This window comes from Nothobranchius furzeri, chromosome 6 (assembly GCF_043380555.1).
Source record: "Nothobranchius furzeri strain GRZ-AD chromosome 6, NfurGRZ-RIMD1, whole genome shotgun sequence".
NCBI classification, from domain to species: Eukaryota; Metazoa; Chordata; class Actinopteri; order Cyprinodontiformes; family Nothobranchiidae; genus Nothobranchius; species Nothobranchius furzeri.
In genome coordinates, this window is record NC_091746.1 from 81054361 (window position 1) to 81080832 (window position 26472).

Below are 26472 nucleotides of genomic sequence, written 5' to 3' on the forward strand. Positions count from 1 at the left end.
TCAGTCAATCACCCATTCACACACACATTCACACACTGGTGGGGATGAGCTACGATGTAGCCACAGCTGCCCTGGGGCGCACTGACAGAGGCGAGGCTGCCGAGCACTGGCGCCACCGGTCCCTCCGACCACCACCAGCAGGTAACGTGGGTTAAGTGTCTTGCCCAAGGACACAACGACAGTGACAGACTGAGCGGGGCTCGAACCTGCAACCTTCCGATTACGGGGCGAGCACTTAACTCCTGTGCCACCGTCGCCCCACGTCATTATATACTACGGCAATACCGTTCGGCCAAAATATATTGCAGCTCTTCTTCAATTCTTTTCTTCCACATAGGTTGTTGAAAGAGTTCAGCTGTTTTTTTAACGTAAATTTGTGATTCTTACTACCTAAATGTTTTTGAACATGGTAATGTAACTTCCATAAGTTGTACTTCCAGCTTATCATCTAGTGCAGGGGTGTCAAACTCATTTTAGCTCAGGGGCCACATTGAGGGAAATCTAGTCCCAAGTGGGCCAGACGGGTAAAATTAGAAACAACTTCAGATTGTTTTCTTTGTTTTAATTCAATCAATATAAAACAAGGCTGGAGCCTGAGGACAGTGTATCCAAAATAGTACAAGTACAACACCTGAAGTGTACTTGAAAATTTGAATAAATAAATAAACAATCCTTAGTGATTCAAAGAGCTTACAGATCACATGGCTAGATCAGTTCCATGCAGCACTTTAAGTATATTTGACTCATTTTACTTTACATATTTTAGCTTTCACCAGCACATCAACATCAGAAGTCACATCCTGAGTGGCGGCCAACTTCAGGATGGGATTCAAGTTCTTGTGTGAGCCTTGAGCGCAGCTTTGTTTTATTTATACTCATTACAGAGGAAACTTGCTCACAAAGATAAGTTTATTTTCACTCTACATTGTAAAGTATGAAAATAAAGTTTACACAACCATCTCGCGGGCCGGATTTAACTCGCTTGCGAGCCGGATCCGGCCCGCGGGCCGCATATTTAACACCCCTGATCTAGTGTGATGTCATCAGCAGTCGCAGGACTCCGAGCCGGCCTGAAGGAAACATGGCATCTAATATGGCGTCCCCCAAAGACACTAGACCTGTGCTCTATGTACTTTAGACCAGATTTTTATGGTTATGGTACAAAGCCGCTAATATTATTTAACAACTGGACATAATTGTATTCATTTTCAACAACATTTCGAAGGATATTTCACATTTTCTCTTTAAAATGCTTTGAGGATTATTTCTCATGATGCTTTGGGTCTTGGTCCATCCATAGAATCCATCCATCCTTACAATGGAAGGAAAGCATTTTCAAGGCTTTCTAACACCAGACAGCACTTGACTGGGGTCACTTACATCCTACAACAAGATATTTGCTCCAAACACACCAAGAAATCGTGTCACCTGTATTCATTACCTTCTCGGTGGCCTAGTGGTAGAGTGTCCGCTCTGGGACTAGGAGATCAAGGTTCAAATCCCAGTCAGGTCATACCAAAGACTTTAAAAATGGGACCCAATGCCTCACTGCTTGACACTCAGCTTTAAAGGGGTTGGATTGGGGGTCAAACCACCAAATTGTTCCTGAGCACAGCCACCGCTGCAGCTCACCGCTCCCCACAGGGTTGGGTCAAATGCAGAGATGAAATTCAACAGTGTGTGATGACTAATGGGACTTTAACTTTCTGACTGTAATGAAGCAGCTGGCCTGACCTGAGCAGCTTGGCCGCATCAAGAAGATCAGTCCATTCTTGTGGGAGATGAAGCATTAGATGAGCTATAGTCAGGTTGGAGCTGCTGGCAAACACTCATCATTTACCATAAAATCCTGATTTCCAACTCTGACCACATCTGCATGCACTTCCTATTCAAACTAATTTGGTGGTCAGCTGATCAGCTGCTCCTGAATGTACCCAGGACTAGGCGTAAACTTAGAGGAGATCGCGCCTCTGCTGTAGCAGCTCCTAAACTGTGGAATGAGCTTCCTTTAGAGATAAGACAGGCCAGTTCCTTACCTGTTTTTAAGTCACTCTTGAAAACACACCTCTTTACCCTTGCTTTTGTCACCTTGTGAGATGTTGGTTGCTATTTTTTAGTTTTGACTTATTTTAGCTGTTTTTGGGTGTTTCAATGCTGTTTTTACTAGTTTTTATTCTTATTATTGGGCTGTTTTAATTTTATGTCTCATGTGTTTTATTTATTTCTATTTGCTGCTTTCTGTTTATTCTATTGTTTTAATGTATTTTCTGTACAGCACTTTGCTCCTGTGCTGGGTGATTTAAAGTGCTTTATAAATGAATGAATGAATGAATGAATGAATGAATGAATGAATGAATGAATGAATGATGGAAAACTAGAACATTTCAAATTGATCCCAAACTTTGAATTGGTACCCATCTAACTTGGTTTTGGAAAATCTGCTGTCCCTATCTATAAGGTATAATGTTGCATTTTGCAAAGCAGGTAAAATGGGATTGGGGTCTGCTCGTTACACAACCTGCTGTGGTCAAACGGTTCCAGACACCAAATACGCTCAAGGAGCCTTTGGATTCTCCTGAGTATTTACCTCAGGAGTAGTGCATTCAGCTGTGTTAGTTATTCTGTAAAACGGTTAATGAACAGAACTCCTTTGAAATGGAATGCAGCCCTTGTTACCTCACTGTTTCCCTGTGATGTCTTCTGTGTCATGAACTGGGAAACATGCCTACACAACCAGTGACTAAATGCTAAATAACTCAAACATCTATGATTAGACGACAAGAAAAAACTCACTGGAGATTAAAAAAAAATCAAAGAGTAAAATTCTTGTTTGGAAATCTCTTCAAGAAAGCTATTTTATTTTGAACGTAAGAAAGAGAAAATAGAAAAGGGGCAGGTGGGTTTGCTCAGCTTCTATAAACACTTGGGTAAAACTTTTGTGTTTTCTGCTTTTGTTGCAGATTTTCCGACTTCCTTCAAGTTGCCCTCCTACGATGAGACGGCTGCACAGCCGAGCACCCCTCCTCCCCCCTACAGCTCCATCTTTGCCATCCAGGGAGGTGCTACAGCAGCCACTTCCTCTTACCCCCATCATCAACACCACCGGTACCCCTGTCCTCCATACCCGGGGCCAGGTCCCGGGCGAAGCATTCTGACTTCCTCTCAGGGCTCTGACAACTACACCAGCTGCTCCTGCGAGTCCTGCTCGCTCACCTCCCCTTGCAGCACCTTGTTTTCCATCCGGGTGACAGATGAGACATTCACCAGCAGCCGCATCTCCACACCCAGCGAAGCGGGGGACGACTATGGCATCACGCCAAGAGCCAGGGCGACCTTTTCATCACAGGTTCTACCTGATGTCATACCTGCGGCCGACCACCGCGTCACACATGTGCAGAGCTGTTCCTCCTACAGCAGTGGGGGAGACTTTTGTCCACGCCCATCTCTTTCTCTACCTTTGCACCCCCACTCCTCAAACCCACCTTGCCTTCCACTCTCCTCTCTTGTCGTTTTATCCTCCCGCCCCCCTGGTTGGGTCCGTCCTCTTGCCTCGGACCCACTTCGCGGCGTGTCCACCCTGAACCCACTTCATGACAAAACACCATCTCCCTCCACTCGACCTCAAGAGAAGCTGAAACCGGAGGAGGAAGAGGAAGAGGAAGATGAGGAGGACCATTTCCGCCATCGTCGACTGACTGGAGACTCCGGCATCGAGGTGTGTCGCTGTCATGTGAGGAGGGAGGAGGAGCTGAAGAAAGGAGAAAAAAATGCCGCAAAGGAAAGAGGAAGGGTATACACAATGCGCCCCGCTGCTGACGATTCTGTCTCGGATGACTGTGAGCAGGTTGCCTCGCCCATCTGCGTCGTCCACAGGACCGGGGATGCCGTCATCACCTTAGAGTCCGTGTAGGCTGTGAGATGTTGATGCTTCTTTTAGATCCAGACTAGTAGGTGAGAATCACTGAAGGAAAGTTTCATAGATCTCCGTGAAACGGCTGCAAGTAAAATGGACAGAAAGTAGAGGTGTTGGTCTCGATGTCTCAGATGAGAAACTCAAAGAGAACCCAACTAAATACTAAAGATTTTTTTTCATTTTATTGAGTAAGAAGACGACATATTTGTTTTTATACAAACAGCAAAAAGCGCAAACACCTTATATGCCCCGTTTTGTGTTTTTGTCTCATTCGAGCCACTTTGCATTTAGCTGGATTCATGCAAACCAGCCCTTCTGGTATCCTTCCTCTCCACTCTTCATCTTTTTGGTGCAGCGATGCCCTCAAAGTAGCATTTTAGCTTTATCCCATAAAATCCCTTGTGACAGTGGCTTTCAGCTGTTTGGGAAGTTTTGAAAATGGGGCAAAAAAAATCACGTTTTTAATGTTTGGATGGAAAGTCTAGATGTGAGATAACACATTTCAAATCAGAGATTTAAAACCAGTCACGGTGTAGAACTTTCTGTGTATTCAGTGTGAAACAAAACGTTCCAGACGCTGTAGAACAGCAAAGACACTAGAATATATTGCCTTATGTTTATACTTTTCCTTTTATGTATTTAAAATGCAACAAAAGAAACAATCCCACATGATTTAGGACTGTTTATTGTTAACCTAATGTGGGACTTTTATTTATGAAAATGCGGCTTTAAAAAGGAAACAAGATTATATAATATTCTTGTGTAGGGGAGCCTTTCCCTTGACGAACATGTAGAAAGGTTGTGTCTTAGGTTCCCTACGGGTTCTTTCTTTCATAAGGAGGCAGCTCTGCTTTGAAGAGTCTATGGTTTGTGTGGTGTGTCTGATGTTGTGTGTTTCATAGAAAACCTAAAGTTACAGTAGGTGTTTTATGATGTTTATGACTGTTTGGTGTGCAGAACATCAAAATCAAAATTGCAGCCATGTTTTTATGGGGTGGTTTGCTTTTGGACAGAGTTGAGTTTTTAAAAACACAAACTTGTTTTGTCTCTGAAATGAATGTAAACATATATGCATACGTGAATAGCTTTTATAGCACAGTCTTTAAAAATCCTTGGGAAGACTTTGCAAAGCTGAGGAGAAACGCTGCGTCCAGCCGGCTGGCAGCTTTAAAAACAGAAATTCTGCCCTCTCCAGCTCGACTTCGGTCATGTGCACGTTTTCTTTTTCCAAACGGGAATTCTTTGCCTCTGAAGCCAAGTGTAACGGGTGCGTCTGGTCATGCAGGAAGTAACGCACATCCACTGGCCTTTCAGATTAAAAGTAGAAACAGGAAATGCCTCAAAACTAATTTTCTACTTTATTTCGTGTCTCGTGTGAACACTTTCAACTGTTTAAAATCTTAAGCATTTAACAAACAATTTATGTAGTTTCTATTTTGAATGAGTTGTTTTTTAAATGGAGGACCCATTAGAGGGTTTGATATTAGCATGACTATCAGATGCTCCTTACTTCATCAAGGTATTTATCTTTAAATGACCGTTGTGTAAGTAGGAATGACACCCTGTGGTCAAATGTGGGTACTTCAGCCCATTTTCCAAACACACGAGTCACTCCCGTTCCGTGAGTGTCATGGCGGTTGCCAGTTATATATCAGCAGGAGATTCTAGATGAAGAGCAAAGACGAGTCACACACAGTAAGCTGATACATAGATATACATTTCATGGTAATATCAGCTTCTTAGATCAAGCCAACTATGTTCTAATTCATTGTTAGCATTGTTAGCTCAACATTAGCTCAACGTTAGCCTCTAGCCTTCTTCGTCCAATATTTAAAGCAAACAGATGTTGTGGCTTCTTAGGGGGACAAGAAATAACCCCTTGGCTGCACCTGTTAGGTCTGGCTTCGGTTCTTTACAAAATGCTGTTGGGTTTTTGCCAGCCTGTGTTGAATTACAGCATTAGCTCATGCAGACTTGGTAACATTGTTGCTTACAGATCGTAGACAAAGAATATATCCGTCATTGCCCTCATTAAAAGGAGAAAAACTGACAACCCCCCAGTCGGCTGAGAAGGAACTCTGTTTCAGTGTCACCTTCCTTCCAACATGATGGAGACATTAGACTATTTAGTCACATTTTTGCTGTAGAAATCTTACATATTGTGCCTTTAACACTGAATCGTTTGTTCCGTTTTTCCAAAGCAGAGACATTATGAGATTGTCTTGGTTGGGCAGCCAATCACAAACCCCCTAATCTTGGTTGCCACAACAACCATGGACGTGTGCTATGGGGACAGCTTCCCATCTCTTTTCATGTTGGAATATGTATATTTAAAAAAAAAACTTTCACATATCCTCCAGTATTGTTCTAAACTTTGACCGAAACCCTCATGAGAACTATTACAGAGCAATTTCTCCTTTATATACTCCCTCATATGTTTTTACCAAATCTATATGTAAATCAACATATTTAGCACTTTAGACAAACAGATGTGCCAAGAAAGATTCCTTTAACAGAAACGATCACCATAGAAACAGATTTTTGGATGGTTGAATTTTTCATTTTATTCTATGGAGAGTTTTTTTTTGTGTGTGAAATTGTAAAAAATAATCTGACTTTTCAGACATACTCCCATTCACTCCCATTTACTTATTTTAATGTATTGCTTGATCATTTATTTTGCCTGTGGATGAGAATGGGTGTAAGAACATTTCTGGTTTTAATGGTTTTACTCCTCAAAAAAGAGTCATTGAGAGGAGCGAGTCCTTCAGGGACGTTAAATGTCATTTTGGGTAATTAAGATTAAACCTCTTCCTGTTTCATCAGTCAGTGAAACTATCAAATGGACAGATGAGCCTAATTCTCTCATTTATCACCTTGGTTTTAACTCTTGGGTTGTTCCTCACCCTTTCAATGTTTCGCAGATTTAAGCTGTGACCATGGTCTCATCAACTTTTTTTTTTAACTCAGATTTTCTTTCACAATTTGAACCTCCACTCCATACACAAATGGAGTTTTGATGAAGAAAATTTAGCTAAAAACAGAAAACACTATCTTCAGTATTTTTGCTAAGGCCCAAACTGGTTGAAACTTTACAGTTTTTTTTTACTTGCCTAGAGATCTAGATGAACCGTAGCAGTAGCGGTCTAGCCACGCTCCATTGCACTCTCGGCAGGTCTACCATTGGACCAAACAACTTTAGGTCAGGCTAATCGTAGCGCTCCATGTTCATAGAGAGAAGTTGGACGCTGCAAAAGCTATTAACATGCGTCGGCTCAGGAATGGCATTTGTTATTAAATTAAGCATTAATGAACACATAGTTCTCTCACACTGCCAGTTTCTTTCCAATAATTGTTTTAATTATTGTTCATTTTATTTCCTAAATGTTAAATTTCACAACAGATCTGTTCAGTCACTATGTTGATCCCTTTTAGCTTGAACTATTGATTCATAACGCTTTTCAGAATTTGTAAATAATGTACACATTTTTAAATGAATCCTCTTAAATTTACTGTTTTGTTTCTTCAGATTTCTTCCTAGAATTGTGAAGCGTAAACTGAGTTAAATGCTAATTCCCCAATAATATTATTACTTGGTTATTTATACACTTATTTTTCTTTGTTTAAAACCCAAGAGCAGTGACTCAAATGCATTTGTGTGTGTTTGCTACATCCATTACCTACAACTTGTTAGCTAATGTTGCTAACAGTGCTAATTAGAGGTGGGCCGATGATTTTTTTTAAATTGCCGAAACCGATGTCGATACGTAGGAGACTCGGTCAGCCGATGGCCGATATGTACTGGCAATTTTTATGGGCCGATTTTCCTGGCCTACAGTATATTCAGACGTTTTCCACCTTATTTTCATGCTAAAATGTCATTAATAACAGTTGATGCAAAAGAAAATTAGTTTTTGAATCCTACATTTAACCAACTATTAAATCCTAACTTTGTGCATTGTTCAGTGTTAAAGTCAGACATCTAAATAAAGTTAATGTGGAGTATTTATTGTGCAGATGTTATTAGTGAATGTAAACAGCACTGGGCTAGCCAAGGATGCGCCAGACTTTCTATTGGCTTTACTAAGGACAAATATCGTCCAATGCTGATAAACAAAAAAATGGTAAATATCGATTCGATATATCGGCTGACCGATACATCGGTCTACCTCTAGTGCTAATTATCCACCTCATCTAATCAGAAAAGTGCATGTGAGACTTACAGCAACCTGTATTTAGCAATAGTATTCATACTTTTCCTTATTACTGGTTGATAGGAGATGAATAGTTGTGAAACATTTACCTCTTCATTACAGATCCATGAGATCCGAGGCCTCTGATTGTTTAAACTCAGCATATTTAAAGCCTCTGGCTTAACGTTTGTCCCAAGCTCAGACGATATCATTTAGTGCTTGCTCCAGTTAAAACATCTTGTTTTATAATTCAGTTTGCTAACAGAAGTGTAACATTTGCATATGTGAGGAGAACGCTAGAAAGAAATAGCTTTTATGTACAGATGAGAAATCTTGACGTCTGTAAAGAATTAACTTACCTAAAATGTTATAATAACCAATAGAGGTGAACTACGTTTACTTTAAGCTGTTTTTACTCAAACTGCTTTTTCCTACCCCTTTCCACTGAGTACAAAAAAGCAAGAAGCTCAAACTATAAGTAAGCCAAGGCCTGATGCAAGACTGTTACCTCGCTTGAGTTTTGACTGAAAAGACTGTTTTCTTCTGCTAGAATCACTTTATATGTGCAGTCTTTTTATGTTACGTTGAAGAATTTACAAAAGCTGTGGACTCGTGATGACTTCAGACTGTTTGTCTGCTGGGACCTAAAGTGTTTTATTGTCTTTCCCGCAGCCACAAGACAGAAGGTTATAATTTAGACTCTATGATAAAAACTCTAGAACGTTATTGCTAAAACTGTGGTGTGTGTGTGTGTGTGTGTGTGTGTGGGGGGGGGGGGGGCGGGGGGGGGTTAATTAGCTGCATTGCTAAAAATGTTGTTAAATGACTGTTGATATTTGTCACAATATTTCTGCATAAATACTCAAACTAATGTATGTCGAGTAGTTTTTTGGTATCTTGATGTACAGCACAGCTATTTCTGACAGAAGCCCCATTTTTAAATGTTTCAAAATATCTTCCGTATTTTTTCCATTGACTGTTTTTTATTGACTGACATTAGGAATTACTTAGACTAAAACGGCTGTGCTCCTTTATTAAAAAATGTGGATTTTGTGTCACAATAAATGTGCTACCAAACACATACACTCCGTTTCCTTTTATTTGTTTTCAATCTTTAATTCTGTTCAAATGAAATGCAATGTAATGTCCCGCCTTGATTACTGTAATTCACTTCTGTGTGGTCTTCCTATCAAACTCACGCATAAACTCCAACTTGTTCAGAATTCAGCAGCACGTATTATTAGTAGAACTGACACTTTCCACCACATCACCCCGGTCCTGCAGCAGCTGCATTGGCTTCCCATAAAATTCAGATCCATCTTCAAAATTCTGCTCCATGCATTCAAAGCCATCCATTCAATATCCCCTCCGTACATTGCCAGTCTCATTACCATTGCTACACCTTGCCATTCTCTCAGATCTTCCTCCTCCATCCATCTGGTAATTCCCTCATTCCACCTCAGCACCATGGGTAGTAGGGCTTTCAGCTGCTCTGCTCCCCGTCTCTGGAACTCTCTGCCTCCTGACATCGGAAACACAGATAGCTTCAACCTCTCCAAAACCAAACTCAAAACCCATTTGTTCCGAACCGCTAATTGTTTGTGATTTAATCTATTTTATTCTGTTTTGTTGTCCTTTAGTTGTTTTATTTGTATTTGTATTGTGTACTGTGTTCTTTCTCCTGTAAAGTGACCTTGGGTGACCTGAAAGGTTCTTTTAAAATAAAATTTATTATAGCATAGCATAGCATAGTTTATTTATATAGCACATTTAAAATGCAGCATGGAAGCTGCCCAAAGTGCTGCACAGGCTAAAACAAAACACACCCATTACAAGGAGCTAAAACAAAGGATAAAAATCTCAATTAAAAGCAGAGAAAACATGAATAATAAGAACACATTAAAACAATGACACAATAAAACACTAAAACGAGTCACTGTCTAAAAGCCAAAGTGTAAAAGTGGGTCTTTAAACGAGATTTAAAAACCGCCAGAGATGGAGCCTGCCGAACTCCAATGGGCAATGAGTTCCATAGCTTTGGGGCAGCATGGACAAATGCTCGTTATTATTATTATTATTATTATTATTATTATTATTAATAATAACTACACCCTCCGCCTGGAGGGTGTCTGTGGTTCAGAGTGAAACTGAAAAGCTTCTCATGAAGTTGTCAAGCCCGCAGTTTTTGGCTGACAACCTCATCATTAAGAATTATAGCTGTGATTTTCTTGTGCAGTTGGAAAGGCATGTGGCTCCGTCATATTCTGTGTTTTCACAAAATCCTGTTCATTTTGTTTGTTGAATTTTTCAAAAAATAACTTGTATCAGCTGTTTCATGCTTTAAAAAGATAACAATAATAATAATAATAATAATAATAATAATAAAAATATCTAGCTTGAGATTAAGCTGCAATGGCAAACTACAGTCAACACATTTTTTATTTTATTTATTCTTGATTTAACCAGGAACGTCCCATCCCTCTTAACATTCTAACATAGCTATAAATATATTGTGGAGATCTAAAAATAAAAAGAAGTGGTTCTTCTGCATTTGTCTAAAAACCTCTTTGGACCATCCGGCTGTTGATCTGGCCGAACCACAGTACTCCTCCATTTCTCTGGGTCCTCCATTCATTACACACTCATGTAATTAGCAACAGAATGCCACTGGTGTGAGAGGTTCTTTGTTCAATAATATCAAGTGAAGGAGAAACAGCCGGCTGCTACCTCTTCAACTTTAGGACAAACTACCGGAGTCCCAAAAAGAAAAACACCATTTGAGGTCACGGATGGCAAAAGAAGTTTGGACTCAGAAAACAGTGACTAGTGTTTAGGTGTGAGTGTTCCATGACCATGTTCTGTAAATTCGCTAAAGCAGTCACTTAAGAGACCCGGTGGTGCGGTTTGAATTTTTGAGACCTAGTCTGAAAAACAAAACCAAAACTTGGTAAAAGCAAAATCATCACATAAAAATACCCGTCTGATACCAAGTGCTTTGGTCTGCTGCTCAGAGAAAAGCTGGACTCTGTCCTCCATTGTACTGTAGTCTAGGCCAGTGGCTCTTAGTTAGTGGAGTGCACCCCCACCCCACCCCACCCCTCATCTTGAGAGGCAGTATGCAATCAACTACCCCCAGTCGGAAATTCCTCGATGGAGAACCCAAAGCAGATGCCGTATACAAGACCCTCCCGCACCTGGTCTCATCTTGATATCAAATAAATCTGTCATCGTGAACAGACTCGTGACAAAAAACGTGAACGTGAGAGAGATTTGCAAGCCTCCAACAGCCTTCAAGCACTGCTTGGAAACCTACTACTGCCGTCTGCAATCCACAAATGACAACACAACCAGGGAGTCGACACAAACAACTAGTGACGAGCGTACAATACGAGAGAAGCATTAGCAACATTAGCAACAGTGGAAGCTACACGCAGGAACAAGCGGATCGCTCTTTTCTGGAGTTTGAGTTCAGAGACTACTGAAAGAAGTTATAACGGTGGTACGTTTTTCCCTTTTCAGCTTTGTTATTTTTGGTCAGCTGTCGGCTTTTACAACGCCTTTTGGGGGTGGCGCTCATGACAATAGCGTGTCCTGCAAAACCGAGACATCATACAGGCTGGCTTACTGAAATCTTGGGCCGTACACTGTGCCACTTTTCTGGAGTCCTCGCAGTGTGACATGAGCAGTCATGTGCGACCACCGAAAAACACAGTGTGGTCCGGGCTTAAATCATCCAAAGTTGATGCCAAAGTAATTTTAAATGAGTGCCATTCCTGAACATATGCCATTTTTGTAGTTTTTCTTCATCACAGCTCTGGTTCTGAGCCCACTCAACATCTCTTTACAAACAGAGAGTGCTGTGATTAATCAGACCTAAAATAGTTGGGGCCAATGGTAGAGCTGCTGAGATTACAATGGAGCGTATCTAGACCGACTTGCAGAGCAACGTCTTTTGTTGCTGCTACGGTTAAAGCTACAGCTGTAGGAAGAATTGTTGCTAACTGTAAGTAGACAATGTCTTCCCTAAAAGAAATGTAATCACCGTGCTGCAAAACCTGTTGATCAGCACTGACAGACATCACGGTTGTGTAAGGTGCCCATGATGCAATACATCACACTGATGCCATCACAAATGTTTTTTGTAGAACCGGACTTTGCCCAAGAGCTAAATAAAAAAAGGTGGAAAGAAGACACAAACACTTCCAACTGGCAGTGTACTACTTAAACCTCTTTATGGTTATTATAACAGACATTATTTTAAAAAGTTCTAGTAGCACTTGTTTTTGTTTAATTTGTGGAGAGGATTTTAAAACTCCAAACTTGGTGTTAGGGTCTGCCCTGTCAAATATGCATCTCTGGATCATGTCCATATATGTGTGTATAGGTGTCATTTTACATGTCTGGTCTTATTGCACCATTTAACAGTTAGCATTGTCTGCCACTGCGTTTACTGGGAGGAAAAAATCAGAGCAGTTTCATTTGTAGGTTTTAGGTCAACAGCTTTCAAGGGCATTAGTGTTTGTCTGGGAATACCAAAAGCATCCACGTGTGCAGTCATCACCATCTAGTGGTGTGAACCGAGGTGACAAAAACATCCGTTTATTTTAGTTAAAGGTTCTCGTATTTCTTGTTTTATATTTGCATTAAAAAATACAGCTTCAGAAAACAAAGCACAAACGTTTAGATTTTTAAACCACAAATAACCACAAGATGAGCAAATCGTTAGTTATTCATCCGTTATTGAATAAAACTAAAAGACCTCGTGACTTCACAGTTAATAATGAGAGATTTTAGGTAATAAAAGCCAGTCTAAATGTGGTGGTTTAAACCATCGGCATTAGGTTTAAACCATCGAATCTTTACAGGGACATGGTGAACGTTTCTGCTCTCTGATTGGTCAGCTCGGATCAGCACCCACCCCCTCCGCTGACCACTCCCCATTCGTGTTTACGAACACGTGACTCCTCTCCTGAAAGCTCCTGCAAAGTTAAAAACAGACTTTGTTTATCTTGCTGTCCGTTGGCTGAAATCCTACCCCGAGCGCTGAGCTTGGCCTGCTTCACTGTCGTCTTCGGCAGCGACTGAACTCTTAAACTTTTTGCACTTCGTGCCTTCACTTCGTCATATTTAGTATTTTCACAATTTATCGTTTTCCCCCGCTTGAGTTTCTTCTCAACAAGGAAACTGGGAAAGAAGGACGCACTATTCCGTTTAGTTTGGTTTGCTAAGCTCTTGGGTTAAAGTGTATAATTATACACACGCCTGCACGTTTTTGAGGGGGTTTCGTGCGGCTGCAGGCAGGGAGGAAAACACCGTGAGGAGGGTATTTAACCGAGTACGAAGAGCGCCATGGCGACCCAAGTGGATGCGTGGTCCGTCGCACCACAGGCCGATGGTGAGTACGAGAGTTGAGCCCCACGTTGGGGGACGGGTGTGGGGGGCCACACAGCCAGGCCTGCAGATCCATTGTCCCTGCATGGGATGGGCTGCAGCGCCAGCCATCATGCTCCACCATGTGCTCCTGCTAAAAACACACAAACACGCTGAAGCCCGCGGCTGCTGCCGCTGCAGACATCGCACTCTGACGCAGATCCACACGCTAAAAAGCACAAGTAACGCAGAATATCCTCGCTTTCATGGTTGATTTTTGTAACAAAGCTTCAGGAATGAGTGTTTTGGGTGCGTTTACGTGTAGCATTAGCCCTTTAGACTGGACGAGGCCACTTCCGCTTTGACAAGTCTTGCAAAGACTGCACTCAGATTTCCCCCTGCGGTCCATTTTTAATGTGGGAGATGATTCGACGATTTAAACACGACCCTTCACTTATTGCTTTGAAAGAAATCTCCATTAACATTGTTCTGTCTTTGTGAGGGTTTTATTACACGCCGTCGTTGTTTTTATTCATGCAAAAACACGTTTGTGTCTTATACAAAAGTCACCATCATCCACGAAGATCGCATCCGTGTCCAACCTCCCGCTTTTAGACGCTCCCCGCACGTGTTTTATAGATTTTATTGTGTTTTCTGGTTCTATCACTGCCCAGCACGCACACATGGGCTCTCTTCTTTATCCCCGAGATGACGTCAGCACGTATATCCAGCAAGTAGGAAGAGCCTTATATAACATGTGTGGCTGTGTGTGTATTTAAATGTTACGTAATAATTGTGGAGATTTAATTTCAGCTCGATTAAATGTCACCTATGGGATGAAGAGCCTCTCCACTTGCTCTGTGTGTAAATTAAACACACACCGCAACCTGAGGTTAACCACACACACCTCATTATGGTGTGTTGTGGAAAATAAGTGTTAAAGGAAAAGATGGGTTCTCGTGCATTGCTGTAAGATGTTTTTGATACTGATGAGGTATTTTACACATGGTCTATTGTTTTGTGGTTGGGGAGATGCCCTGTCCTTCGTAGGGTGGTCAGTCTAGACTGACGTGGATCAGACCATCTCCAGAGATCAGACCTAAGAGACGTTTATGCTACTGATGATAGATGGTGATTAATGAAACTGGTCAGTATTTAGTGTGGTCGGCTAATTTGAAGATATATATATTTTTTTCTGGTCAGTGAACTAACCGTTGCCAATCAATCATCAGCAAGTCAGAGCGGTGCATGCATGACTGAAGCTTTCACCTGTCTTGGTTGGTTGTGTATCCACTAGGTAGCCGGATCATTAGGCAACAAGGCTCGGACATCCACGTGGAAACCTAGGGAATATTTAGTCTCTAATTGGTCTAACATTCACGTCTTTGGGAGAGAACCGGAGTGATACATCTGGAGGAAAAACACGCATGCATGGGGAGAACATGCATTGGTAACTCCACGCAGAAAGACTGCTGCCAGGCTTTGTACCTACAACCCAAGGCAACTGTTCATCCACCCAGCCCGTTGTAGCTCCACCTCTAACCTAATCTGACCTGTGGCCTGTACATGGCCTCAAGGTGGAAACAGTTGCGCTTCCGTCTGTGTGCAGTCGCTCTTGTGACTTCAGGGCTCCACTGCGCTAGTGGACAGATAACCTTCAGTCACAGGTGGAGCGGATGTAGAGATTTTAAAGTATGTTTGTCCTCTATTCACTTTCTCTATTGAGTGCTCCCTCGTCACCTTGAAAGTTCAAGGTAGATAAAAATGCTGCTTCCTTACTAGAAGAACCCCTCTTGGGGAGTAAATTTATACCCTTATAATCTTCTTTTTGGCTCTGGATCCTGCTATGTAAAAAAAAGGTGGTTTTAAAGTTATTTTCCTCCCAAATGCATGTACACTAAAAGCAGCTCGTTCCTAAACTAAAAGAGAAAGATGAGAAAAATGTTCATTTTATGCAAATGCCTCATTAAAAAAAAAATCTAAACTCTGCATGCCGTGTGTGACTGCTTTGTGATGGACTAAGTCGGAAAAAGTCGTACTGAGGGAACCGTTTGTAGGTTTCAGCCCATGATTGAATGCTTGACCTGTTTTGGATGAGCGGCTTTGTTGATGGGAAGACTGAGGTTACCCACATGTCAAAAAAATAGCATCTACAGACCTCAGATAATATAGTTCATCATTGTTCTCTGGTAATCATGCAGAAAGACTCGTGACTGCTTTCTTATTTTTCATCAGCAGCTAATTTGTACTCCCGTTTCATCTGTTTCAAGTACAAATGATAGTTGTGTGACAAGGTAATCAACTACAGGAAGTTGGTTTGTGTTTATTTAACCTCTCAGTTGGATGTTTGATCTAAACATTTTCTATCCTCTGTATGTGGAAGGTGTGTGCTCTGTGGAGCAGATGAAACGTCATAGAAGGGTTAGGGCTCCACGTGGCAAAACGCGCCTCCGCACGGCCCAAACTTTCCGCACTGCGCACCTAGGAAATTTTCTAACCACGCGGACGGTCGGACGTGGAAAAACATGGCGGACTGGCAAGAACTAGTATGGCAGAGGTTGGTAAATACAGACATGTGTATGATTCAGCTCTCAGAGATCACCGTGATCAACATGTTGTTAATAATTCTTGGAGAGAAATAGCTCGCACTGTCGGAAAAGACGAGGACGCTGTTAAAAATGCTGAAATGCCATGTTGTAAACAGTCATTTCTACTTCTACTATGGTGTAGTGTTGGATGCATGATGTAGAGCTCCATACTGCCCCCCACAGTTTGGGAGATTTTTGGCTCACCGCAGAGACGAGCCGCATGAACCATAAACGCTGCGAGTTGTGAAGCGCGTTCCATCCGCGAGCCGCATCACCAAGCGGAAAGTGAATGCGTCAAGCATAAACCAAGCTTAACTGTCGTAATGCTCGCATCACATCTCGATCCCCAATAGGCGAGCCGACAATGCAAACCTGTGTTTTACAATGGATTACCCAGATGTAGGTGATCAAAAATATAAAACAAATGAACAGCCGGGCTCCAGAGAGTTGTTTGTGCTGCCCTGAACTTTAGCGTACACTTTGTGTTGGAACTTTGGGGTGATTTTACCGGAACTTCTCGGGCATTGTGCGTGTCTCTACTTCTACAGGCTGTTGAAAATGGAAATGACGGTAACACTTTACAATAAGAGCCCCTTTATTAATGTTTCTGGTGTTAACAAATAAGTGGCTCTGAGGTTAGGACAAAGGGTTTGGGGGGTATCTGCTTAGTAATGCATTAAGTAATATGGTTAAACAGTTAATACTTTATTAAATAGTTTATTAATGCTCATTAAATAGTTTATTAATGCTTAATAATGCACTAAGTAATGTTAAAGGGAGATTAGGTAGTTTTGGCTTTCCGTTAGAACTCCCCAGTGTAAGTTAGTCTCTTTCCGGAGTATTTCTCTTATCCGATAGCACCATCTAGTGGCAGACAAGCATATCACACAAATAGTTTCTCCCTATGTTTTTCTTAAGATGACGACTTCACATTTCTTGTTTATAAATGTATTTCTGTAGCTGACAAACGGAGCTAAAACACGATGTTTTATGAGTATTATTCTCATGTCATGTTGTGTTCTCGTATATTTTTATTTTAGAGACGTACTTGTTTGTGAAAAGTTCATCAACTCAACTGTGTCCTTAAGTTTGAAGCACTAAGGGGTAGTCTAACACTATTGGTTAGTTCTGAAAAACTAACTAATGATTTCTGAAAAATCATACATAATTTCTGAAAGGGGAAAACGCCAGAAAGATACTTAAAGTAGAACCAACAGCAAAACTTTTCTCCTCAATGTGCGTTTGTCTTTTTAACGCCTAATCTAACAGCTGAAACGCCTCTCCAGCCTTCATTAGTTCTACAGGAGTTATTCATCACTAAATGAAACAAGTCAGCAGTGTTCATGATCTAAAACATGCAGGAAATGTGCTGAATGCAGACTGCAGCGCCAGGTATGTAAACTCAACGTTTTCTAAGTCTAACAAGCGGTTGTCACGGTAACCGGTGTAGCGGTAAACCCCGGTAAAAAAAAGTTGACAATAATAACCGTCTTGTTTTAAAAAAAAACTATATTATCTTGGTGGGATTACCGTGGCTGCGGTGTAGGCGCGGTGACCCTTACCAGCCACCGTATCATCTGCTGAAGTTGCCGGCGGCACATGTGCGCTTTGTTGTTTACGACCAAAACTTTCTTGAAGCTAAAGCTGAAATAATGGCCAAAGGAGGAGACGGCAGCGCTCAGGCCTTTTTTATCCCTCCAAGAGACAAAGTGGGAAGTACGGGCATCTTTTAGATATTTGAAGAATGCAGAGGGAGTTTATAGAAGACGGCTATCCTGTTTGCAGCACGTGCAGAAAAAGTGTCTGTGAAAGGCAGCAACGCTTCAAATCTCATGACACATCTGCGTGACCATCACCCACAACTCTACAGTCAACGCAAGGCAAGCTAACGTTAGCGTTTTAGCTCAAATGTGTGATCCGAGGATTTGGGTTGAGGGAGAATGCAACGAGTCGCTATATAAATCTCACTGGAAGGACACAAACCGAGGACGATATTTGCCTGATATAGGGTTTATTACTCAAGTAAAGGTAAAAAAGTATCTGATTAGAAGGCTACTTGAGTACTGAGTATCATCTGATCTAATATTTTTAAAATGATGACATCAAACAGACAAAAAATAAGAAGTTATGGGCAAATATTGGTATTTTAAAGACTAAAGGGAAAAAATGTAAACAAATAAACAACATAATTACAAAATAACACATTTTAGGCAAAAATTTGACACAAACTGAGGACAATATTTCCTGACATACAGGGTTTATTTAATTGTGTGAAAATGTAGCACGTTTAAAAAAAAATACTGCGATAATACCGAAAACCGTGGTAATTTTGGTCACAATAACCGTGAGGTTAAATTTTCACACCGTGACAACCCTAACCAGCACTCTGAAGTTGCATTTGCGGCATTCTGTCCACAAAGGGTGGTGCGGGGACTGAGTGGGCCTATAAAGTAGTGATGCACCAATATGACATTTTAGGTCCGATATAAATTTCACTGTTAAGGCCGATAACCGATATTTGCCGATACCGATTATTATGTACACACACCACACACATTTACGCATCTGACATGATTACAATCACTGTTCACATGACTAAACAAACACACATCACACCCCTCACTCTGAAACAGGCAAACAATTGGGAGACGATGGAAAAAATATCGGTTGTTAATATCGGCCCAGTTTCATTTTTTCGGACCGATACCGATATGTTAAAAAATGACTAACATTGGCCAATATTGATGCCGATGAATTGTCCATCCCTACTATAAAGGGTTATTTTGGCACATACTGGCTCAAAATATGATTTGAAAATATTTTAAAAAATGTGCATAGAGTTCCCTTAAAATGGGACCCTTATTGTAAAGTGTTTCCAAAATGACTTCAGCAGACGTCGTCCAAAACAGCCGGCATCAGTAAAATTAGAGTTGCTTGTGAAGCAGAACGGAAGCACAAGAAAATAAGCACAGTTCACTGCTTTAAAATAGCTGTTGCTAAACTCCCAACACCAATGGAGGCGCAAATCTCCCCACAATGACGTAACTGAAGGGGCTTTGTTGACTCAGAGCACCATAAAAACGACACTTCTTCTGGTCATTGAACACCACATTTTATATCACACAGCTGCTTTTGTCCTCCGAATTAATTAAATTGCCGTACTTCGACAGAATAAAACTTTTGATGTCATCGATGCTTTTTGCGCTGTTCGGTGACGTCGGTGGCGATATGCTGACATCTGTGCAAAGTCCTGAAAGATCTGAACTTGTGTGGAGACGCAGCAGCTGAGAGGAATCTCCCGGTCAGTTTCCTCCTCTCCTGAATTTCCGGCAATGGCAACACGCCTCGAGTTCTGCTGCGGTCATTCCAGAAGCCCAGTCAGCAAAAGTTCCCTAAATGAAGCCGTACACATCTTTGAGTCTTAAACAAAGCATCGTTCATTTGATTGGTGGTGTGTGGTGAAACTAAAGTGTGTGTGTGTGGTCCGATCCTCTGTTCAACTGTTAGCTGCTCAAACAAATGTCAGTTTATGCAGCTTTTCTGGAGCGTGTGTGGGTGAAATTCTGCCCAAGTCCCCTTTCATTAAACAAAATGACGGTTAAACCCCTGAAAGACGTCCACACCCTTTAACCCTGGTCATGGATTAAACCACAGGACCAGACGCACTCGAACAAGGAGGTTACTGACCCTCTGTTCTTTATCAGGGTCCAGATGCTTTGTTTTCAACTGCCTTGTGGATGAAGATTTTTCTAGTAGAAGTTTGATTAACTCTGAATCTACATTTACCCTGACTGTGCAGCTGAAATGTGCTTAAACAAGTGGCTATTAAAGCTATAAAAGAACGCAGGAAGTAGAATTATAGTTTGTGTCCAAGCATGTCCTAATTGTTCCAACAGCTTTGTGGTCCTTTTTAATTATTAATGTTCAGCAAGTTTTCTCATTTTTGCGCTCTGTTCCAATTGGCCGGCTAAGCCATTGGCCCGTTACCATTGGTTAGATCTTAAGCTATGACCCAGGAGGAGGAGGAGCTGAAGAAGGAGGTGGAACGTGGTCTGTTGTTTACAGACGTGTCGAAGGCTGCGGGTGTGGCACTGCCTTTATTTTAGAAGGTTATGGTGGAGAAGCTTTTATCTGACGGAACTCTGCGGATGTTCGACGCTTTCTGGACAACTTTTCCAACAGTCCTGGAGAATGTGTTGTGGAGGGTTTTTTCTTTATGAGATTAATTCTGGCGCTTGTTGCAGGCCAGCGCTGCATTAGACGTCACCTCGATTGTTGCAGAGTTACAAAAGAGCAATTAAAAAGCATTCATGGGGATTTTTATAGAAATTTCAAGAATGCTTTTCTGCTATAATTTCAAATTTCTAAGAGATGTGTATATTTGTGGAAATCAAAGTATTCAGCCAAAGTTTCTCCTGTGGGTTGGAGCATTTTCCCTTCAGCTCTGTGTGCTCTGTAATCTGCATCCCCACGTCTCCTTATACTGCCATTTGGAGCTCTGCAAGGAGTATTCATTACACCCTTTGGCATCCCCGCTCCTGCTTTCCTTCATTCCTGCTATCAGGTCACATGACTGCTCGCAGATCCAGCCATTCCATATGTAGTCAGGTCCACTCCTAACAGAAAACAACTGGTGTCAGCGTTTCTCCAACATGTGCTCCGCCCACCGCTGCAGCTGCACTCCTACCCGTGACCTTCTGCACACTTTACCCTGTTCACTAAATATAAGAGTCACCCACTAAAGAGTTGTGTGTTGTGTGTTGGTTCACACATGCGCATGTGTGTGTGTGTGCATGTGTGTGTGGCTGAATGCTCATTAAATAAACATGTCACACTCTGGTCTTCGTCTTCCTGGTGGGTCATTAAAGCCGAAGCCGGACTGATGTTTCATCTTTGCTTTGGTTTAAAGGGATTTCTGGAGCAAACGTGCAGTGTTGAGTGAACTGTTTTGACAAAAAGGAGTAGAAAATGTTCCAAAGCTAATTTAGAAGAGGAAAGAATCGGTGTCATTTAAGTGCGTTAGACATTTTTGTAAAGCTCCAAAATGAAAAATGTAGGTTTTCCTACAGGAACCAGTCATGTTTTGTCTTTCTAGACTCCCACACACACACTCTGCACAAAGGCCAGGAGTGGTGGAGGACGCCGGATGGTTGCAGGATTTAGGAGAACCCATCACACTCTTGGGATCGAAGAAAAATGGGTTTGGCGGTTTTGAGTTAAAGCAAGTAGCAATCAGATCCAACGTTTGGAGTAGTTTGTATGGCCAACAACATGAAGAGTTAAGCCTGGTTTATGCTTCTCCGTCAGCTCCGCAAGGGACAGACACGCACGGATTGACGGAAGCGTTTTGCTCTCATACTTCTCCGTCTCCTGGAGAGTGTTGCAAAGCAATTGCCCTGCAGGACAACAGAGGGCGTAGCGCTGTTCTGTGGTATCCTGTCATGTATCGGTCCAAGATCGTGTGTTTATCTTGTGTTCTTTGTGTATATAAGAGACTTTTTAACACGGACATATTTGTCTCTCATTCTCCTCCACTTCTTCATGCTCTCGCCACCTCTAAACCCACGTTTCCTGTCATTTCCGTCCACAAATAAAACGCTTGCTGCGTATCTTTTGACTCTTCCAGTCACGGGAGAATTAAACGTTCATGTTTTTAGAGTTTTTTCGCGAGGTATTCTTCAAGCTTCTCCATGTCTGCCGCTAGTTATCCCCGGCTCTCTTATGTTTTTGAGGGTGCAATGGCGGAGCTGTAAACAACAGCGGCGTCCTGACCAATCACAAGCTTGCGTAATCCGTCTCGTTCGACGGATGTTTAAAAAAGAGAGCTCGACTCCGTACGTACTTGCGTGCCTGCCGGAGTCCTACGCAAGGACGGATAATGGCGTTGCGTGTCTCCGCCCTGACGCAGACGGAGAAGCATAAATCAGGCTTAATGAAAATAAAAACACTTCATTATAAATGTTTGTGAAAAGCACTTCAGAATTAACCGTCTCAATCTGACTATACAAACCGATGATGTCTGCATCCAGGCTCATCATTTATGCTCCATAATTGTTTTTTATTTTTATGAAACATCAGTTGTAGTAATAATGGCTGAATTCTAAAATCAACCAGTCGAAGCACCTTTTTGTAGCGTTGGTAAATCAGGCGGTCGTGGCAGAAACCTCCACTCACTCAGCACATCACTGCTGCTGTTAATCGGCTCATCTGTGTTCCCTTTTTTAAAACATCTGGGACGCTAACACGAAGTCTTCTGATTACAGGGGTGGTTACTTTTGAGGACAACAAGGATGGTGCCAACCATCCCTACAGCGATGATGAAGACGCGTTGCTCGACGCCGAGGCCAACGGCAACTGGACGCCCCAAGAGAAAGCTCTCCACGAGGCCCGAATCAAAGCCAAAGCCAAGCGCCGCCTGCGCAGATCGTCATCCCGCAACTCCACCAGCGAGTCGTTGTCCGAGTCGGGAGAGGCAGCGGGTGGGGACCCCTCGGCTCTGAAGGGCAAAGTGCACAACAACGACCGCAAATCCCGGACCGGCAAAGGAAGAGGACTCCCAAAGAAAGGTACGATGTGCTGTTAAATCCATTGAGATTGCAGCTGTAATCCACACTGATTTCTGCATTTCTCTGCTTGTCTTGATGTATTCAGGTGGGGCCGGGGGTAAAGGAGTCTGGGGCGCTGCTGGGATGGTTTATGAGGTTGAAGAACCTGATATGCAGGACCCCAACTATGATGAATCAGCTCAGGTAAGTGAGACGTTCCTGTCAGATTCTGGTCTACCTCAGGCTATTGTTGAAGCAGCTGTGATACAGACGCCTTGTCTGTATGTCTTGTTTGAAACATATCCGCTGATTTGAACCCTCTCAGGCTCAAAATAAGTTTTGATAAAAGGACGAACAACTAAGTCCTTCAGGGGTACTTCTGAGTTAAAAAATGCTCATGAAATACGTACGTGGAGTAACCAGGTAGGCAGGTTTTAACGTTGCAAGTCTGCAGCGCCTGCCTTCAGAGGGTTAAGTTGTTTTCGAAACACTAAATGTAGATTTTGTTCACACTGAATTATGACGTTCCTCTGTGGGTTTCCCAGTGGAGTAAGTAAGTAAAAGTTTATTTATAGAGCGCCTTTCACAGACATAAATCACAAAGCGCTGTACAACATGATAAAGATCAGGGCAAATACCTCTAACCAATAAAAACATCCGAAAAACAATAGCAGTGATAAAATAGTAAATAAAATCAGGAGTATAAACAAAGTGAAGGTGTGAACCCGAACAAAGCCATCTTTTAGAACATTTAGGGAGGGAACGCCTGGATGAAAAGGTGAGTTTTTAGATGATTTTTAAAGACCTCTACAGTGTTAGAGAGACGGTGATTTGAAGGTAGACTGTTCCAAAGTCTGGGTGCAACAGTCTGAAAGGCCCTGTCCCCTTTGGTTTTCAGTCTGGTTCCAGGAACAGCCAGGAGGTTTTCAGATGTGGATCTAAGGTTGCGAGAGGTGGTGTGTGCGGATAAAAGCTCAGATAGGTAGCTTGGAGCCTGGTTGTTAAGAGCTCTATAGGTCAGGACTAAAACTTTAAACTGTATTCTATATTCTACCGGGAGCCAGTGGAGGGACTGTAAAACCGGAGTGATGTGAGCTCGTCTGCTGGATTAGGTTAGGAGTCTGGCTGCTGCATTTTGGATGGAGTAGTGCTTTTCTTCTTTATTTTATTTTATTTTATTTTTTAAGGAAATGTGAACAAATAATGCCTTTCTGTAGGTAAATCTTTGAAAGGGCTTATTTTGGAAAAACAGACTATTGCGTACTGATCGACAAGCTAACCACTAGTTACATCAATGCCAACACGCAAAAATCACTTCCCTCTAAAAACATTTATCATCAGTCGGTCTTTCCAGGAACCAATTTTCATAGAAAGGAGGGGAATATATCTTGTTCACAAACTACCGTCGTTGTAGTGGGTCACACATCGTCATTGGACCAATCACAGTCAGCCTTCTCCTCTAAACTTGCAACAATTTTATCATTAAAAAAAACACCTGAAAAACCACAAACTGCTGATTGCTGACACTTTTTACATTTTCTGCAGCTGCAGCAGCAATACAGTCTTTATTGATCTGGGAGGCTTTATGGATGCTCCAGTACTAACACAAGATTAGATCATTTCATAATATTGCAACACTTACACAAATCTGCAAAACAAATTAGCTTAAAACATTTGAATGCCTGTTAGCAACGTTCTAACATAATGTGACTATAAATATTTTTATGGTAGTGGCTCTGCCGCATTTGTCTAAAAACCTCTGACCAAAAGCAATGTTTGGACCATCCAGTCGTCTGTCTCAAAGAACCACCGCATGTCCACATTTACTTGGATCCCTCCACTAATCATGCGCTTGCAATTTTGCAACAGAACACCACTGGTGTGAGAGGTTCTCCGCTTAATAATGTCAGAGAAAAACAGCCGGCTGCCACCACTTCAACTTTAGGACAAACTAAAGAAAAATAGCAGAAAATCAATGACATTTGACCGTAGAAAACTGCAACGGGTGTTTAGCACTCTCTCGTTTACTGTGGCAATGCATGTTCCTATATTAGGGGGACTTGGCCTAGGCAATAGAATATGGCTGCTGAGCCGGAGGTCACAGATTCAAGCCAATTGCAGATTTCTCTAAAACAGTAGTAGCCAGTAGTGGTAGTTGGCCTGAGTCTGCGGTCTCTGGGACTGCAGCCATACGCTTCTCGGCCTATGGATGATGGACGACAGGAGGGGAGAGAGTTCTGTGATCGTATTTATGTTTAAAAGGTAGTTTGTTATGCAGATTGAGTTAATCAGCTTTAAAAACAAATAATTTATAAATGGTTTTATTTTCATTTTAGAGTCAAATTAACAAAACACGTGGATTTACATTCCAAAACTATAATTTTTGAAACAACAAAAATATTATTTGCAAGGTGAACTGTTAGCAGACAAGCTTCATTGTTACTTTGATGTTCTTTTTGAACACGTTTGCTTTTGTACAGCCATGGCCACCGTGAGGGTCAAATATGTGCTATCTCATCCTGATTTTAGACATGTGCACTTTGACCCCCACAGCTGCTGAGCCAGAGATGAGAATCTGAGTCTAAGAACTTCCATCAACTTCCTCTTTTGATGTCAAGTGAGGAGTTGAGATTCCCAAGACTGATAGGGACACATCTTTGTTTTAGAAATATTAAAAATTAGAAATAAGACGTCGAGACTGACAGAGGAGATCTCAGCACTGCGTGGGATTTTAGAACACTGCTACTCACACAATCGTTCAAACCAGATGGCTCCATCCCATCCCAATCAACATCATTCTCAATCTTTAACCCTGTTATCATGCAGATGCCCCATGTGATGCCGAAGGCCAGACTTGTTTGTCTCCCGCTGGGTGGGAATGGAGCTTCTGGCTGTTAAGAGAAAAAGGGGGTGGGATGCAGCCTTGACTGGGGCACACAGTGGAAATATGTCACATGTTTAAAGGAGAAACGGGACAGGGTGGCACCAAAAAACTAACATGACATTGGCTAGACCTTCAGACTCAGTGGATCAAGGGTTCCTAGTGACATGGGTCATCACGTTCAAGGGAAATACGACATAAAAGCTATAATCGATTAAATCACATTAAAGGTGCAATAAGTAAGAATTTTAGAGAATTTATAACAAAACTGTCTAATGCCTTTTAAAAAGGCAGAAGAGGGACGTAGTCATTGTTTGCAGTCTGTCCCGCTACCATACTTGTTGGTTTCATAGTCAATCATATTTGCGGCCAGGTGGTTGCCAAGTCCACACCAGCAAATTCTGCTGCGTTGGCATTTTTAATTCGACACCGGCCAGCAAAATGCATGCCTGGCAAACCACAACCCATAGACGGAGCTCTGTCGTGGGGTGGGATCTATGGTTGTCTTCCAAACTGTCTTGGTATGCTTCTTGACAACGAACAACGTGACATACTCACCACTGTGGATGTTGGTCAGCGGGGCAGTACACCAGACACTGTCGAAGAAGATGCAAGTACATCCTTTTTACTAAATAAAGGACTTAAGTTCCTCTATCTGTTCTTGACTCGAGTCTAAATAGTCCAAATTTGAAGCCAAAACTATTTCAAATGAGCCACCGCCATCTTAGTTGTTCTGCTCTGTTTCATCATCCTACCCACCAAACCAATAGAGTGCTGTGATTGATATAACACAAAACTGCTCAGGCCAATGGTAGACCTGTTGAGGCTCTTGTGGAGTGTGGCTAGACTGACCTGTGGAGCAAAAACTTTAAGAAGCCACGGTGTCTCTTTGTTTTACTCATATATATATTAGGGATGGGACTCGATTAAAAAATTAATCTAATTAATTAGAGGCTTTGTAATAATTAATCTCGATTAATCG

At 41.9% G+C, this 26472-nt stretch overlaps 2 protein-coding genes across 3 annotated transcripts in view; both read left to right on the forward strand.

Moving 5' to 3' along the window:
* The window catches only part of LOC107375287 (WW domain binding protein 1-like), a 20292-nt gene extending 11103 nt beyond the window's left edge, over positions 1-9189 (forward strand). For both annotated transcript variants that reach the window (XM_054744831.2, XM_054744830.2), the window contains exon 7: positions 2961-9189. In XM_054744831.2, the coding sequence (XP_054600806.1) occupies positions 2961-3910 (950 nt within the window). In that variant the 3' untranslated portion in view covers positions 3911-9189. The remainder of the gene's footprint in view (positions 1-2960) is intronic.
* A 4033-nt stretch (positions 9190-13222) lies between these two features.
* pdcd4a (programmed cell death 4a) overlaps positions 13223-26472 on the forward strand; it is a 30171-nt gene continuing 16921 nt past the window's right edge. Inside the window, exons 1-3 of the mRNA XM_015943737.3 lie at positions 13223-13501; positions 22328-22630; positions 22716-22813. Of these exons, the coding sequence (XP_015799223.1) occupies positions 13456-13501; positions 22328-22630; positions 22716-22813 (447 nt within the window). The 5' untranslated portion in view covers positions 13223-13455. The remainder of the gene's footprint in view (positions 13502-22327; positions 22631-22715; positions 22814-26472) is intronic.